This window comes from Nelusetta ayraudi, unplaced genomic scaffold (genome assembly GCF_046127955.1).
Source record: "Nelusetta ayraudi isolate G7.1 ecotype Tasmania unplaced genomic scaffold, CSIRO-AGI_Nayr_v1 ptg000042l, whole genome shotgun sequence".
In the NCBI taxonomy this organism is placed as follows: Eukaryota; Metazoa; Chordata; class Actinopteri; order Tetraodontiformes; family Monacanthidae; genus Nelusetta; species Nelusetta ayraudi.
In genome coordinates this window covers 8,558,396-8,575,286 of record NW_027466092.1, presented here as the reverse complement: position 1 = coordinate 8,575,286, position 16,891 = coordinate 8,558,396, and the positions used below count along the sequence as shown (strand labels likewise).

General features: G+C 43.5%; 2 protein-coding genes across 9 annotated transcripts; one reads left to right on the top strand and one right to left on the bottom strand.

Moving 5' to 3' along the window:
* The first annotated feature begins 1,379 nt into the window (after positions 1-1,379).
* Positions 1,380-3,311, top strand: fam113 (family with sequence similarity 113). Its single transcript, XM_076034086.1, has 5 exons — positions 1,380-1,464; positions 1,555-1,634; positions 1,751-1,983; positions 2,070-2,220; positions 3,168-3,311. Exons 1-5 carry the CDS (start codon positions 1,392-1,394, stop codon positions 3,300-3,302), a joined length of 672 nt encoding a protein of 223 aa, XP_075890201.1. The 5' UTR covers positions 1,380-1,391; the 3' UTR covers positions 3,303-3,311.
* Positions 3,312-4,923: 1,612 nt separating this feature from the next.
* Positions 4,924-16,800, bottom strand: LOC142893471 (dynactin subunit 1-like). 8 transcript variants are annotated; one of them, XM_076034072.1, is made up of 32 exons: positions 16,678-16,800; positions 14,888-14,953; positions 14,601-14,795; positions 14,410-14,491; positions 14,294-14,325; positions 14,071-14,091; positions 13,434-13,457; positions 12,922-13,008; positions 12,478-12,630; positions 12,289-12,312; positions 11,695-11,892; positions 11,346-11,550; positions 11,176-11,254; positions 10,862-11,021; positions 10,535-10,639; positions 10,209-10,400; positions 10,005-10,121; positions 9,768-9,920; positions 9,535-9,695; positions 9,268-9,436; positions 9,116-9,184; positions 8,778-8,990; positions 8,515-8,676; positions 7,533-7,664; positions 7,284-7,409; positions 6,718-6,860; positions 6,451-6,623; positions 6,178-6,284; positions 5,897-6,092; positions 5,731-5,804; positions 5,555-5,644; positions 4,924-5,464 (listed from the first exon to the last, which is right to left on the bottom strand). In XM_076034072.1, exons 2-32 carry the CDS (start codon positions 14,927-14,929, stop codon positions 5,327-5,329), a joined length of 3,822 nt encoding a protein of 1,273 aa, XP_075890187.1. In that variant the 5' UTR covers positions 14,930-14,953; positions 16,678-16,800; the 3' UTR covers positions 4,924-5,326. The 8 variants fall into 8 exon arrangements, with proteins under 8 accessions (XP_075890187.1, XP_075890185.1, XP_075890182.1 ...); XM_076034070.1 differs by having other exon boundaries at positions 16,583-16,733; XM_076034067.1 differs by lacking the exon at positions 16,678-16,800 and adding an exon at positions 15,733-15,783.
* Positions 16,801-16,891: the final 91 nt, after the last annotated feature.

Genomic DNA, 16,891 nt, shown 5'->3' with positions numbered 1-16,891 from the left:
TCATACAAATAGAATAAAGATTTCCAGCATTACTTCAATGGCACTGATGGATCTACTTGTACTGCAACATGGTGGCTTTCAAGAAATGGCTGTGGGGAAAACTGCAATTATCGCACATCTGCCAACACTGGACTTTGAGTGGGAGGAAGATTTTTTGGGGGTATTAGGTGAAATGGCCCGCTTTCAATATACCTGCCATAACATACCATGATGTAAACCCAACAAATTTTAATGAGCTTTAATCCATAGGTACAAATATGTGAAATATTCTATATTATACCAAGGTATGTTGTGCATGGCAGATTTGTGGTTGGGATAAACGCTATTGTCAATATATTTCACGATCAAACACACTGTAAATAATAGAACATACTATATAGGCATTAAGTGTTTTTTATTTTTTTATTTTATTTTTTTAATAAAACCTTTTATTAAGTCAAGTACAATACATTCACATCCTTGAGCCTCTCAATGCCAACTTCACATTCAAAGACACTGACATTTAAATCATGGTGTGATGGTGTGAGTAGTGGACCTAGCCTATTAGTGGCTACTGACTGGTGGTGTGATGTAGTGTGAAAACATATTTTAAAAAATAAAAAATTGGGTCATAATGATGTTGCTATTTGCTATTCCAGTCCAGACAGAGCCATTATTGTAACCTGAGCTCAATGGTGGGTAAGACTTGGCTAAAGTGCAGCTACTACCTAATGCATCAGTGACAATATCATGATCTTGACATTTGGGAAGTCGCTCCTATCAAATTAAGACCATATTTGGACGTGTTTGTTGACGTTTGAATTGAAAAGGTCCAATTCCAGAGTCAGGCTACCAGCTGGTCCCGCCCTTGACAAATTCAAACGATGTCGTCTCGACCAATGACTGAAAGGCGCTTCAACCGTCCGACGAGCTCCCTTTTAATCCCAAGAGCCAATTGAGGAGTTGAAGAGGACGGCGTAAAGTAGATCGAAATCTGGAAGTGCTAGAAGTCCACGCGCCATTCCACGTCCTGAGCAGAAGTTTTGAAGGTTGAACTGCCACACCAAGGTTCGGCACCAACATCCATGTAAATGTTTAATTTGGAGATAGTTTTGACTTGTATTTGATGATAAGACTTTGATAATGATAAGACCATTTGATTGAACTAAATGCACTTTCGATTCACTCTACACTACACTGGTGAAACGGTTAGTTCAGTGATAGTGTTGCCAACTTTCATTCAGAGAAATAAAGGACGCCGTTCGCAGCGTTCACAGTGATCACAGTGATCGCAGTGATCACAGGCCAGTGATCGCCAGTAGTGGTAAACCATATCTTAAAATAGGGGGTTGTTTGTAATTATTTTCATAATTTTCAGGTTAAACGTTTGTCTAAACAGGTTGAAGCAGACCATGAAATTTGTCAGCCACCAGCAGGCGGCACAGCTGCTGCACAACAAGTTTGTGGTTGTGCTGGGAGACTCCAGTAAGCAACGCTCTCTGGCATCATCATAGCATGTCCAGTAGTCTGTCTGTAATTATCCTGGTTGAGTTTAACAGAGTCCGTTGTCCCCAGTTCAGAGAGGTGTCTATAAAGACATTGTGCTGCTGCTCCAGAAGGAGACGTATCTCTCCAATAAGCAGCTAAAAACCAAAGTAAGCAACTGTTCACTAGTAACCAGTTTACATTCTGATGCAGGTGATCACATTATTTCATTTTATCTTTGTCTCAGTCAAACCCACACCTGAAACTATTCATTTCTCTTCATCAGGGGGAGATGAGTTTTCAGCAGGACTGCCTGGTGGAGGGTGGGTCATTCAATCCCATGAATAATGGGACTGTGTACCGGGAGGTTCGCCAATATCAGTCCGACCATCATCTGGTCAGATTCTATTTTCTAACCAAGGTATATTCAAGCTATTTGCAGAGTGTCTTAAATGACTTCCGCAGTGGCTTGAAGCCAGATGTCCTCATCGTTAACTCCTGTGTTTGGGACATTTCAAGGTATTTCTTCCGGACACTCATTTTTCTAGGGATCCATATGTTACTCTGAAATTTGAAAACATGCTGTTTCTGCCTGGGTCTTGTAGATACAACTCAGATTGGTCAACCGAGTACAAAGCAAACCTTCATCGGTTCTTTGAGGAGTTGAGGGAAGTTCTGCCGGAGGAATCACTAATAATATGGAACCTCACCATGCCTCTTGGACAGAACATCAGAGGTGGCTTCCTGGTACCAGAGGTTAGAAGGTTTTCCAAAACAAATATAAGCTAAAAAGAATAGTGGTGACTGTGCCTCAGTCACAATTTTACCATGCAGCAACAAGTTCTTGGTGTGAAGGACAATACTGAAAGTGCAACAAAAACCTGCCGTCAGATAGCGCATGCAGTCAGCTGACCTCATTTTTTTGACACATGTTACTGAACCTAGACCAGGCCACCAGCAGAAACCCAAGATCATAGCACTGTCCTCACTGCTGCCACGATGGCTGCATCACCTCATCTGCCACTTTTATTAACCTGATGTGCCAATCGCTCTGGAACAGGCTAAATCTGGACTCATCAGACCACATGACCCTTTTCCTTTGCCCCAAAGGAAAAAGGTCCTGCTCCTTACAAAACTGAAGCCTTCTTTCTCTGACTAGCTGAATACACTGAATGACCAGGTTATTCTATCAGTTGAAACAAAATATTATGAGTGTGAATGAATGTGACTTTTGAGGGAGTTTATTTTACACCACAAAAAGCGTTCAGTAACTTGTTTTCTTCCAATGTAAGAATGCCATCCAGTTGCGAGCCACAGCTGCAGCTTCCACACTGATTTCTTTAGAACAGCTAGACTCCTGAGCCAATGGTAGCTTATTACCGGTGCTCTCTCTCAAGACAGAGAAGATCTTGCATGCAGGGCAGCGACCCAACTGTAATTCTTTCTTCTTTGTTTTCTTCAGGGGGTTCTCAGGCCAGTTAGCAGCACTTGTTTCTTGATTATTATTATTTATTTATTTTGACCTAACTTAAAGGAAGTTGAGAATGCAATAAGCTGACCAAAAGGTCTAGATTGAAGTTTTGAGGTTTGAAGTGAAATGCAAATTCCTCTCAGCAGTTATTTATTTAGATTGTGATGGACTATATCCTGCCCAGACCTCTCTGAGTTCTCCAATCTCGCTATTTCTCCCGTATTGACCTCAGATTGAACACAAGTCTCCTCAGCTTCATCAGGACGTGATCAAGGCTAATTTTCTCAGTGGGACTCTGGCCGACTCAATTGGACTGGATGTTTTGGACCTCCACTATCATTTCCGCCACTCCTTGCAGCACCGCTGAAACGATGGGGTGCATGACGTCCCTGTTGTTGGGGCACGCTGCGCAGGCGTGGGGAGTGGCCATGCCCTGTTCAATGAAGACTGGGGGTGAGTAAGGAAGTCAATATACATCTTTCCTGTCACCTTTTAACTGTTTTGCTGCTGAAGATGAATTGGCAGGTTTTACAAGAGCTTATTTTCATTTTTCTTTCCAGCAAACTGTATGTCCCTTCTTTTTTTTTTTTATTTGTCCTTATGAGCTAATTACGTGAAAATATCCCACTTAATAATGCACAATAATCTCAGCCGCTCTGGATTTTTCTCCTGCTTGTCAATTTTACAGAGAGTAGATTCAGCAAGGAGTTCATGGAGGACTCCCCCTCTTCTGAATATGTAAGCTTTGATGAGAATGCTCCTCCGCCGCTGAGGGGTAAGGGTGGCAGGACTGGCAGAGATGGAAGACCACCACCCAAACATCACAGCAGATGGAATCATGACCGTCCTTCCAATAGAAATGCTCGGTTTACAGGAAATGCCCTCAACTCAGGTGCCACGATTTAAAATGTTTTCACTGGTCTGTGTGATCTGAGTGTTATAGTAGCAGAATGTTGACGCACCATGTGTTTTGCTTTTGTTCTTTGTTTTGCAGATTTTAACTCCATGCCTGTCGACTACTGCGGTCCTGACTACCACTGGGATTATTATCATCATCATCCTCATCATAATCATCATGTGATGAGAAACCGGCGTCCAAAAAACCACTATGCACCATACTATTGAGCAGTAGATGTCCTAGATGTCCTGCTTTGCTGTTGGGCAAGGCAGGACATTCCATAGCAGATGTACAGTTCATTTTTATTTTATTTTTTATTTTTTTTATAGTCTTTTTAAAATCTTTTTGGAGTCATGCACTCAGTTTTAGCACAGTTTTCTAATAAAACTCATTTTTTACATTTAAGTTGTGGGATATCTTTGACTTATTTATAAATCATCAGACTCAAAATACCTAATATGACAGAAGCCGGTGACTTCAGTCTGTTATATAATAATAATAATAATGATAATAACGCAATAGATTTATATTGCGCTTTTTTTTGGACACTCAAGACGCTTCACATAGAAAACAAAAGAACAAGAAAAGGAATTAAACATGGGCCAGTCTGAACAGGTGAGTTTTGAGGAGAGATTTAAAGTTCTGTAATGAGTCTGAGGTCCTGGTGGGTTGTGGGAGTGAGTTCCAGAGTGTGGGGCCGGGGGCAGCGACGGCTCTGTCCCACAAAGTCCGGTGCTTGGTGCAGGTGGGACGGTGTTGTTGGAGAAGGTGGGAGAGGTGAGGAGGGGCGGGGTTATGGAGGGACGTGTAGGTGAGGAGGAGTTTGAACTGGATGTGTTGCTGAACAGGGAGCCGGTGGAGCTGTTGGAGGATATGGGGGTGTCTTGCTTTCTGGAGCAGGTGTGAGTGAGGAGGCAGGCAGCAGAGTTCTGGATGTATTGTAACTTGTTAATATGTAGATGTATATTGTAAAAGCTGATCTCTGAAGTTTGTTTGTTGACTCTGCATGATGTTTGAACACCTGGACCCCTAAAGCCAACCATAAAGTCAATAGCCTATTGCAGGGACAAAAAGTCATTGGCACTGTTGCTTGAATCATGCTTTGAAACAAATTGCTTGCTTTTATTAGTTGACAACAAATACAAAAGATACAAAGGGGACAAACATTAAAATGACTTGTTACGTGTTGCCCACTTTTTTGAAAATGATGCTGCTTATTTTGGGCAAATGCATTGCTGCAGTGATGAAAACAGGACACCTTCATATTCACGTGGACTTCCTTTGCTATGCTAAAAGTTGTGCATCAATAGAGAGATGTTGCCGCTGAATTTTATTAGTGCTATAGTGTTAAATACTAAATAGAACTTCCTGAGAATATTGAAAAGCAAAAGGGATAAATAGTGAAAGCTGAACCTAAGATGAACCAGGAATGAGAAAATAAAGAAGATAATTATGTCTTGGTGTCAGTCTTGGCTGTGGACCAGTGCCGTGACTTAGGCCTTGAGGAGGCTGTGCACTTTCTGCAGCTGCTGCTGGGAAAGCACGAGGCGGTGCACTTGTTCCTGTCCAGGGACGCACGGAATGGCAACACGGCCAACGAACAGCGTTCCTCCCTGCTTCTCTTCCTTGGCCTAGGAAACACATTTTTGTGTTAATTACTGTATTTGCAAAGGCATCGCACACTTGCAGCCGTATTGCGAAGCGAGACGGTTTGAGTTCACCTTTACAAAGGACGAGACGGGGAACGTGGCAAAGTCGGAGGTGGCCTTTGCACCAGGCTGGTATGAGACCACGTGTTCTGCTACTTCTCCCTGAAACAGTGATGATGTGTTCACATCTTTAGTGTATGGGGTGAAATGCTGGCAGTGACGCTAACAGCAAAGGCTGAGGTCCTCACCTTGAGTTTATCCAGAGCGTCGCTGAGGTTTTGCAGTCGCGAGGTCTGTTCAATCAGCTGGGCACTGGCGCTGACTGGAGGACAAAATGTGAAGTGCGTTTCCTTAGTTGGCGAATAAATGGGAATATGGGAGACGTGACTGTGGTGTGGACACAGAGACACAGACCTGCGGTCTTTCCGGTGACGTCCACCACTTTAACCTCAGAGCTCAGCTTGAGAAGAGTTGCCAGCAGCTGGTCAGTCCTGCGGTAGATGCCCGTGTTTAGTCCCTCTGGTGGCATTGAACTGTCTTTGGCCACTTGGGGTAGTTTGGGAGGACACAGCGGCGGCAAGGCGGCCAGCTGGGCTCTCATCTTCTCCGCCTGCGAGTCAAACACACAGTCTTAGGCCAAAATACCTGGAATATTGCTGTGGTAGTTTTCCAATCTGAGAACACGAGTCGTGTACCTTGAGTCTGTTGTTTTCATTCTTCAGGTGTTTGATGCCCAGTCTTTGTGCCTCCACCTGCTGTCTGAGGAGGGGAGAGTCCACCACCTGCAAGGATCCTGCCAGATCTGGGGGCATAGCGGCATGACAGTTAGTGGAGTGAAGTCGGGAATTTCAGAGATAAATCTTTGTGGAATCACAACTGTTGATATTCCAGTACTGCATTACGACCAGTTGCACACATTAAAAAAATCCCATCTAAAGCTGTCTGAAAGCACACAAACAGTCATTTACCTCCTGGAGATCCTTGAACCATGGCGGCGACGCCAGAGGCAGGCGGGCCTCTTGACACCAGGCCCTCAATGGTCATCTTGGATTGGCTGTTGATGCGTTGCTTCAGCTCCGCCTTCTCTGACTCCAGCTGGTCAATGTCAGCCTGCAGCGCATCCATGGTCTCCTCAAACTCCCTGAAGGTGAGGAGGAAAATCACTTGGAGATGCACCTGTGACCGTTTAAAACGCAGCACGCAGAGAAACATTTGTGCTGCTTTTTGAAACTCACTTTTCTTTCTTTTTCAACAAGGAGAGGTTTTCATCGAGTTTGGTCTGAATCTTCTCCACCCGTTCGTCTGCGTCTTTGGTGGAAGTGTCCAGCTTCTTCTCCAGCAAACTCAGGCGGACGTTAGCTTCACTCAGCTCCTCGCCCTAAAGATACGACACACAAAACAAAAATCATCATAATCTCATTTTTGTTCTCTTCACACGAGAGTTTAGCCCGTTCCATGTGGCATGCTTGGGCGTGGCTTTCTTGCTTATTTATCCTAGCTTGCTATTCTGCATTGAAGGCACATGTTCGCCATTGGGTGGTTTCATTGGTTACAACACAATGTCATAAAAAGTTAGGATTTGGTTGGAGCGGCTGCCGTCTGTAAGGAAGTACCAACATGACTGACGGGAGGTAGTGCCGAACAGAGAGCATAGTCACATTTAGCTGGCTGCATATTGGGGGACCTTTGTTACTGTTCCGATGTTGGATTGTTGGTCGCAAGTGACTCACGAAACATGTGTGGAGCGTTTCACCGATTCTCAAGAGAGTCAGATTGTTTTCTTTTTTCACATTATTGTTACCTTAATCTTGAGAGACTTCTTGAGCTCCTTTATGACCGTCTCCCGGTCCTCAAGCTTGACCCCCAGACCTTCAGCATCGGTCATCTCAGCCCTGATGGTAGATGCTCGGATCTCCACTGGAGGAGTCTAAGGATGTGTGAGGACAAGGGTGAGTAGTGTGTACTGAGAGCAGGCAGAAGGTGAAAGAACAAAGCAGGAGTGTGGTTTGATTTTGACGTCTGATGGGAGTTGTGGCCCACACACACAAACCTTAGCCTGTGGTTTTTCAGCATCATACTCTCCCTCCTGCATGGCAGTGGCCATCTTGTTCATTGTGCTGATGATGGAGCTGCAGGACTGGCGCATACAATCGAGGCCACTCACACCATGGGAGCCATACACCTAGAAGAGGGCAGTGTGTGTTTAAATCAATCCAACAATAGTGTCCAACCAACAGGCAGTCTGGTCCATCATTAAAAAACAAAACAATAAGAAAAAAAAAAAAGAAAATCAAGTCTCAAGTGGTTATTTACACATTCTGATCTTTTTGTAGTTTAGAAGGAGTTGCTCACTGTACAGCCTTGTTTCTGAAATATGACCTGTTAAAGTTTTGCAGCCCTACTATGATGCAAACCTAGCAGAGAGTGAACCAGTCGAACCTGATATCAACCGACTAATTACAAATGCTTGGGGAGAAGGTTTGCCTCAAGCTTTAAATTACAACTGTCCTACAGTTGTGACTCCTTTAGGAGTCCTGCGGTGCCACCTGCTGTTACAGATGGCAAACTGCCCATATGCATTGCAGCAATGGGGAAAGCTTTCTGCGTTACCAATTTCTTATTCAAACGGAGTTTGTGTGTGATTGTTGTAAAACAAGAAGCATTCGGCTGTGAATCATCGTCCTGAAGTGAGTTCTTGTTGACAACAGAACTGACAGCCAGTGGCAGTTTTTGAAATCAGGGTAATTATCAACTGAACCAACTTGAGATCATTTGAGTTCTGCACACAGTTGTGGACATTATCCAGAAAAATAAATAATAGTTAATGATAGAAATAGAAATAGTTCTGGTCAAATGGCTGTTATCTGCTTCCATAAAAGAAAAAAATGTGTCAAGTTTTCCAGAAATGACAAAATACTCGCAGTAAATTACTAAACAAAAACTTCTTTACATAACACATTTTTGATTAACGTTTTACACAGTTTAAGAAATGATTTTCATCTAAAATCGGCAGTCACCACTCAGTGATCTACCTGCTCCACAGCCTTGCAGGCGATATCCTCCAGTTTGAGGGCGCTGAGCCCCTCCTGTTCTGCCAGCGGTGCGACCATCTGAGCTCCCGCTGCAGCCACCTCCTGCAGCACTGCCACCACACGGGTCTGCTGGCGCCGGCACTCTGTCAGCGTCTCTGATACCTTTCAGATTAGAGGCATCAGTCCGGTCAATGAGGAAAAAATATTAATTCATACGTATTTATTGATATGTGTTTTTTAATTATTTTTTTTATTTCTCGTACCTGTGCTCCAAAATTGAGAGCAGCAGGGACTCCGACCACATCGGTTCCTGGCATGCGACGGCGAATCTTCTTGCAGAACTGTTTGATGTCTGAGCAGGAAGTGTCCAGGTCCTTGAGCAGCACGGAGAGGCCACCGCTCTCCTGACCGGCAGACAGGAAAGCCCGCAGACGAGCCACTTCCACTCCCATGCAGTCCAGGGCACTCTGGGTAAACTGGGGGCGTAAAAAAAAAGGAAATACGTCTGAAATCTGAGCACTCATGTTTTAAAAATGCATTATTGTGTCAGCTTTACTGCCACCTTTTCAAACTACTCAAGAGGAAAAAAGGCTTGCGGTACCTTAATGTGGTCTGCCAGCTGCGCTGTGCAGTCTTCAGTTTGATCTGCCAGATGGACACTGTAAAGTTGCTGGAATACAAATAAAAACATCATGTTTTAATTTGGATGGAATGATAAGAACAACTAATTGACATTTTTCTTTCTTTTGTTACCTGATAGTACTTGATGGTCTTGGTCAGAGGCTCCACCTGCACCGTCTCGTCCAGCTGGTCTTTATGCAGCAGGTCAATGAAATAATCCAGAGAGCGCTCGTGGAAGCTCATTTCAGAATGCAGCGTCCCCATACGCTTGAAAACGTCCACGCTGCAGGTCTTCAGAGCCCTGCAAGGGAAATCAGGGAAATCATCATCAACAGCCAGACTCTGTGAGTGCCAACCCCGTGATTTGTGTTTGTGTTAAAGGAAACCCAAAATGCCTACTGTTCATATTTGTGCAGAGTGGCCTGCAGGAGGCTGAGGGAGTAGACCAGGCCTGAGGCGAAGCTGCGTTGTTCTCCTGGAGGCCCTCGGAGCCCCGTCACCTGAGCCAACGGCCCATTCAAGTCAAACTTTTCCTGGGCTTGTTTGCTTATCAGCTCAGCCTGTAATGAACACACATGAATCAAACCACCTTCATATATCCTCTGTCAATTTACATACACGCAGCCCCATACCTTGCAGATGAGCCTGGGGATGAGCAGAAGAACCAGGACACAATCATGATCTCCGCCGTGACGGAGGAAGGAGTCGGGCATGAAGGAGGTGAGGAGGGACACCTGTCTGTTGGACTGAGCTACCTCCATTTTCCTCAACTCCATCTCAATGGCCTGTGGACATCGACAAGAAGAAGAACAGGTGTGACACTGTTCTCCTTCCAGGAATCATCCCAGCCAGAACTCAGGGTTTCCTACCTTGGCATAGGCCTTGGTCTCTGCAAACTTAATCTTGAAGTCAAAGAGTTCAGCAGGAGGCTGTTGAACCTGTTCTGCATTGGCATTCTGCTGACTGATCAACTCCTTGTTTGCCTCCTTGAAAAGTTAAAAAGACAAAATGTGACTTGAACTAAATAGACTCGATCATCCATAAGCATGTGTGTTTTACTACTTGCTGCCTACCTGCAGGCCGGCAGTGAGATCTCTGTACTTGCTGATGGTCTGCTGATAATCAGCCACGGTCTCCTGAGCCGCCTCCACCCTTTTCTCCGCCTCTCTGACTTTTGCTCCACCCATATCCAACTGCTCTCTCAGCTCCATTTCCGTCTCCCGGGCATTCTCCTGGAGCTCATCGTTCATCTCGTTGATGGCCTCCTACGGTGACGAGAAAGTTGTTGTATGGTCCACATTTTACCATTGAAATGGTCGGATAATTCTTTGAAAAAGGCTATTTTCACTTCCAAGACGTTAACTTGTCAGCGGTGTGGGAGGAATTCACTTGAACAAACCAGATCAGTGACAGTCTCCTTCAGCTCTCTGACTTTCTCCTCCAGGTCAAGGTTCCTCTCAGTCAAGGTCTCCACCATCTCCTCTGAGCCCAGAGCAGCATCAACCTGGCAGAGGTACCAACATGTATAATTATATATGTGCAGTGAATCTCTCGGGCAGCAAAAACCAACCAGCTTCTGTTTATTGCAAATGTTTTGGTAGTGGTGTCAGAAGTGGCATCTTCGGTTATCATCTCTGATCACTGAGTATTACAGATCAAATTTACTCCACTGGTCAACAAATGCATCTCATCCTAACTGCAAGCATCTCTGCAAGAAAGACTCTACCTGCTCCTTCAGCTCATCAATAGTAGCCTCCGCCTGCTTGACCTCCTCCTGAAACTTTTCCTTTTGAGTCCTCAGAGTCTCCAGTTCAGTGTTCTTCTTCTCCATCTGCTTCTGCAGCTTTGTGTGCTCCTGCTTCTCTGAAGAAGACAGGTCGCGCATGCTGTGGAGGAATTGAAAAATAAGTTTTACTTTCCCAATCAGTTTTGTATTCTTTTCAGCTACAAACGCTTCAGAGAAAAACAACATGTGCTTTTTATTGTGAAAGTTTGATTGTGTGCCTCATTTGTCAAAAGGGTGAATAGACAGTGACTGACCGAACCAGTGCCTCCTTCAGCCTGCTGTTCTGCTCCTCCAGTTGTTTGACATGGTAACTGGAAGCAGCTCCGTCTGAGCCTGCAAGAGGAAAAAAAAAAAAAATAACGTGGCACTGAGTGAAAACAAATGTGGATATTAAAAGATGTTGTTCAATGAGTTGCATTCAGACCTTTCTCTGAGATCTCATGTCTTAGAATCTCCAGGTCCATGGAGAGCTCCTCCACCTTCTCTTTCATTGTGTCCACTTCCACTTGCAGTGACTCTGCCCGCTCCTCAGCCATCTCTTTGTCCAACGTGGCCATCTCTATGGCATCCGCTGTGTCTGACATCTCCTCCATGTAGCGGTCTTTGGCTTCTTGAGCCTCTCGGCACTCCTATTGAGGAAAAAAAAAGCATAAAATCAGGACAACAGGACATCTGGACTCTGGTTTGAAAGATACTGATAATTTAAGTAGACAATCTGGTGCGATAATTTAGACGTATGATCAGAAAGTAATTCTTTGTTTTGAACCAAATACCTTCTTGGCCTCTTTGAGTTGCTTCTGAAGCTCAGCCTGCTGTTCCTGCATTTTGGTCTTCCACTCCTGAAGCTGCTCCAGCTGGATCTTGTGCTTTTCAAGCTCCTTCAGTTTGACCTTGTCCTCGCCCCGCTTCATCTTCAGAGTTTCCAGCTTTTCATCCAGGTCCTTCACCTGGGCCCGCAGTGATTCCTCCTCCTGAGATGGGTCAGCAAAAAAAAAAGAAAAAAAAAAAAGACCAGTCGAAGTTATTTATGTGGATGAAATATTGTGAGGAGGATAAAATACACTGAGCACATCCAAGAAATCAGACAGTCCCAACTTTGTTATTAAATATTTGAAAAGATTTGAAAATATGAAGTTACCATCTCACCAAGAATGAAAGAGCAACAAGGACAGAAGAATCAAGTCCTCTTGAACAATAACTAATGCAAGTATGTCAGCATTACAAAAAGCTTAACCATGCACATTTCGTTATTTATGTGGCTAATGATCATAGGGACAAGAATCATCATTACACCACCTGAAATAATAAGTTTGTTAGTAAATTCATGCCAGATCAACAGCATGCATATAGCCATTGGACAACTCTACCTGCTTGGAAATGGCAGGTTCCACCTGGTCAAACAATGACAACATGGATGCAGTGGGACAAACCCATTAAATTGATGAACAAGATGTAGATGTTGATCTTTTGCTCCGGTGAAATAAATTAAAATGAATGACATGAAAAAACAAAATAATAGTGATGTGCGGTTTTTCTTCTTCTGCTGTGTGAGCTACCTTGCTTGGAGCAGCCGCGGCCGCGGCCGGTGCTGCTGCAGACGACCCACTGGGCTGCGGCATGACAGGAGCCCCCAAGGCGCCCTGGTTGGCTGGCAGACCTGCCTCGCTGACATCACCGGACGCAGAGGAGGTCAGACTCTCACGAGAGGCCTGTTGGCCGACAGAGGTAAGTGTCAGAAACGAGACATGGGAACAAGCGGCAAGTTTGAAGAAGAATCAGCTCGGAAATCAAGCAGCTTTTCCCACGAGGAACCCAGCAGCAGAATGAAAAGCGTGTCATCAGGTCCTTATTGTGACAGTTAAACACAACTTCCAGGATAAAACAAACGCGTCACCACCACCTCGTGTCCCTCCAAAGTTCCAAAAGATGTTCTGCAGTGGCAGAGCCCAGCACCTGAGCACCAAAAAGTAACAAATGACCACTGCTGTGACACACTGTACCGTCTTTGACAGGCTTTGGCGGCTGCCAGGTCGTACCAAGAGGGAGGGGAGGGAGGTGGCGGGTGCCAGACGGCTCGGTGTGTTCCACTACCGCAGTGCGATTACAGAAACTGTGTTAGGACTTAATGTGAGAACGACACTGCAAAGATCATCTGATTCCGCAGATTGAAACCTCAGCTGTCGTTTTAAAAGGACCACATTAAGTATGTATCTATTGATTATAACAGCAACACAGTGGCTCTGTGACCAATGTCACTCCTGCTTTAAAAAAAAAAAAAAAAAAAAAGGAAAGAAAATGCTTGGAAGTGATTTTAATTTTCACTTTACCCAAACGAACCATGTTAATTTACCTTCATCAAACTTGACTAATCTAGACAGTCTGAAAAAAACATTTCAAAAAACTTGTAAGCATGCCTCTAAGCCCATTTAAGAAAAAGAGATGCTGAGAAATGTTTCTGAAGAGTGGCTGTCTTAATCTGCAGTCAAACTTCTCTGCTGCATACCGAGCTCACCTTGGTAGAGCGGCGGGTAGAGGGCTGGAGAGGAGGTGAGGCGCAGAGAAAGGGATGGGCACACACACGCACGCGCGCACACACACACACACACAGGGACACACATGTACACATGTCCAATAGTGAAGCAAGATAAGAGGTTAGCAGCATATTAAAGTTATTTTTTTTGTCTTTCAGTCACAAATCACAACTTTTCAAACTGCATGCATTAAAAAAAGAAGCTAATTTCATTGACGCTGATTAACTGTGGTTTCATGCAATGATGGAGTGAGAACAGCAGCAATACAGCACGAAGTAGTAAGGAATGACTAAAATGCTATCATGAGGACTTTGCAGTAGTCACAAAGTTGACCCAAACGTGTGCACGCTGGATGTCTCAGCCACTGTGCTGAAGGAAAAAGAATCAAGTGAGGGCACAAACACAAAAATGTAACACAAAAAGTAAGAGTGAAGCCACCAACACCCAAAATGCGCAAAAGTAAAATGTCACTTCTTGATGACAAGAGATGACTTCCTGTTCCATGCAAGTGTCATCAAATGTTAAATGGCTGACTTAACCAGAAAAGATGAGTAGCCATGTTAGTGAGATTAAAAACAACCATTCAGAAGAGAAGATGATGATTTTAAACATGGATACCTTCTTAGTGCTTGCAGGTATCTGAAAGATGTACAAAAATAACACCGAGACCGTCATTGCATTTAATAAACAGGAAATAAGCTTTTTAACAAAACACCTTTGGTCAGGACAAAACACAATGACCAGTCTGAAACCATTAAAAACCACTTTCACTCATTTTCCTTTACTTTTCATATTTCACTTCAATGTGAAACATGATTTACTGCAAATCATGGTAGCATACCTGTCTGGATGTTCTGGGGGTCTCAGCGACGTCTGAAAGAAGCACATTAAGTAATGATGTTATAATCAATTGCTATGATTGAGTGATTATTATTTTCCCGTGTGGCTCAGTCTCACCTTTATGTCGGAGTGTCCTTGGCAGACTTGACTCTGGTGTATCTGGTGAGGTGGCACTGGATCCATCATCCACCACCTGGATCTGTGCAGAGGGAGATAAACACGACTTTAGAATGAGGTAAATGACAAGATAACATGAGAATTAGTTGAAATGAGCAAATCTGTCCATTGTGACAGAGTGATTCACCAACCTGGGACTGCCTAACGAATATCCCATGATTTTCCTCACAGGTGAAGTAGCGTTTCCCCTGCACAGTGCCGTCATTCTTGCCTTTTGCCTCATTTAGAATGACGCCAACCCACTTCCCAGTGGCGAACAAAGTCGCACCAATATATGCAACTGTACCCCGTTGACCCTTCCCTATCACCTCCACAACGGAGCCAAGCTGAAAGACAATTAGAAAACAGGGAGTTAATATACATTTTGGTAACCCTTTGGCCCATTTTGTCCAGCGTATTCATTGGAAAAGGATCTCACCTTTGGAGGCCTGCTACTCTCCACTGATCCTGAACTGCTCATTTTGCTGATCAGGGGGCTGGTCAGCTGAAGGATTTGGAAAATACGGATGCAGGAAAAAGAGGGAGATTTTGTTTTAGTGGGTCATCAGAAAACAGTAATTTTAACAATAATTTTAAGAATTACTCAATGCAACTGATATGAGGGATGCAGGATTTTTACTCCTGTACACAAATGGAACAAATTACATTGTTCTGTGTTCAATGACATGTTTGAAAAGTGTTTCAGGTGGTAATATAGTGATATTTTTTAAAAATCAATTAAATTGATCTTCAGTGTCCTCTTCCTCTGCACAAACACTACACTGTTGTGCAACGAGTCAGATGTTGTGCACAACAATATTCCTGCCTTGCTGAACACAAAGAAGCTCATTCAAGCTTAAGTGGGACTGCGGTGAAGTCTTGTCTTTTTATGGAGCTGCTAGGCCATGTGAAGTCATGCCATCTTACGGTCTGAACCACAGGGCTAAAAGCTGGACGGACTATGTTCATTAGCAGCCGGAGTATTAGAAGCTACAACACAGGAGTTTGACGTTTTCCAAGAATTGTCCCAGAATCTGCAAGTTCGTGGTCAAAGCAACACAACACACCTTGCTTGTGAGTAAACAAAAGCTATTTTCTCAAAGCTGATAATGACCAATAATTAAAAATATTGTTTTTTCAGGGGAGGATCTAACATGGAACAAGGTGAATACAACATCTACTGTATGGTAAGTGACTTCCAGAAACATAAATGCAAGTTTATCTCAGTAGCCAAAATTCTCATTTGATTAGAACATAAAAACATTAATACAAAGACTTACTCACCCGAGGGGTGTAGGAATGGCGTCTACTCATAGACATAGTTGCAAGTGAGGATGGTATTAATTTTGATAGAAAAAAAAAAAGGCTTTAAGTCTACTTTTCTAGACTTACTCTTACAGCTATCCCTTATCCTCAGTGAGGACAATGCACAACTGTGATAGCAGGGAGGGCCAATACATAGCGTATTACTAGACGTCACAGCTGATTAGAAATAAGTGGGAGGGGGATGTCGAACTGGAGTAAAAAGTACATGGATGTTGGTCATTTTTAATGGACCCTTTATACCAATGATAGGGAAAGTGTCTCCTTGAACAGTTTTTCGAACCTCAATTTAGTAATAAAACAAATCCATTCATTTTAGTTAGTTTTTATTATTTATAATTGTGGTTGCTAATTGTTTATTTTATTTACGGTAAACAGTCATACATGTATTTCGCATATACACACACTTGGCACACAGGCATGTATGCATATAGGTGTACTATGATGACAGTAAAGGGGAACTAACAATTTTACGGTAAAAGAATGGGAGGACAGCAATGCACAGAAACGCGATTGATTTGATACGATATTGTTTTGACGTTGCTGAAATGCTAGTCTGGGTAACGTTAAAAACGTCAATGAAAGGACATGCACATATAAATTTAAAATAACCAACCTTTACTACTCAACCAATGCTATTCAACCTGTCTCGTCTCCCACTAAGGGCAAGAATGAAATCAAGCAGCTATTAGTAAACGTATTTTCTTTTTCTTTTCTTGACAGGTTAGCCGTATTAGGTTAAAGCTAGCCACATCGGCCTGTTTAGCAAGTCAAGATAGACACGGAATGCAAGTGTTTTAAACATTCTTACCTAGCATATAGAGATATCCGTATCCAAAAGAAAAGAGGCGTTTTGATTATTTTTTTTCATACAGATAACAATGACACTGTTGATATTTATACTACCTGCCTAGTTGGAAAACCGGTGGGCTATTCCGGGTTTATGACAAGCTACTTCCGGCTGTCCGACAGCGAACATTAATATGCTCTTTAGCGCCCCTAGTGGTGTGGGTCAATAATATAATTCATAAAGTAGAAGAGGGGGAAAAAAATATTCACCTCCCACCAAATATCTGATTGAAATGACTATTATCTTAAAGAACACATTTTTCATAATACC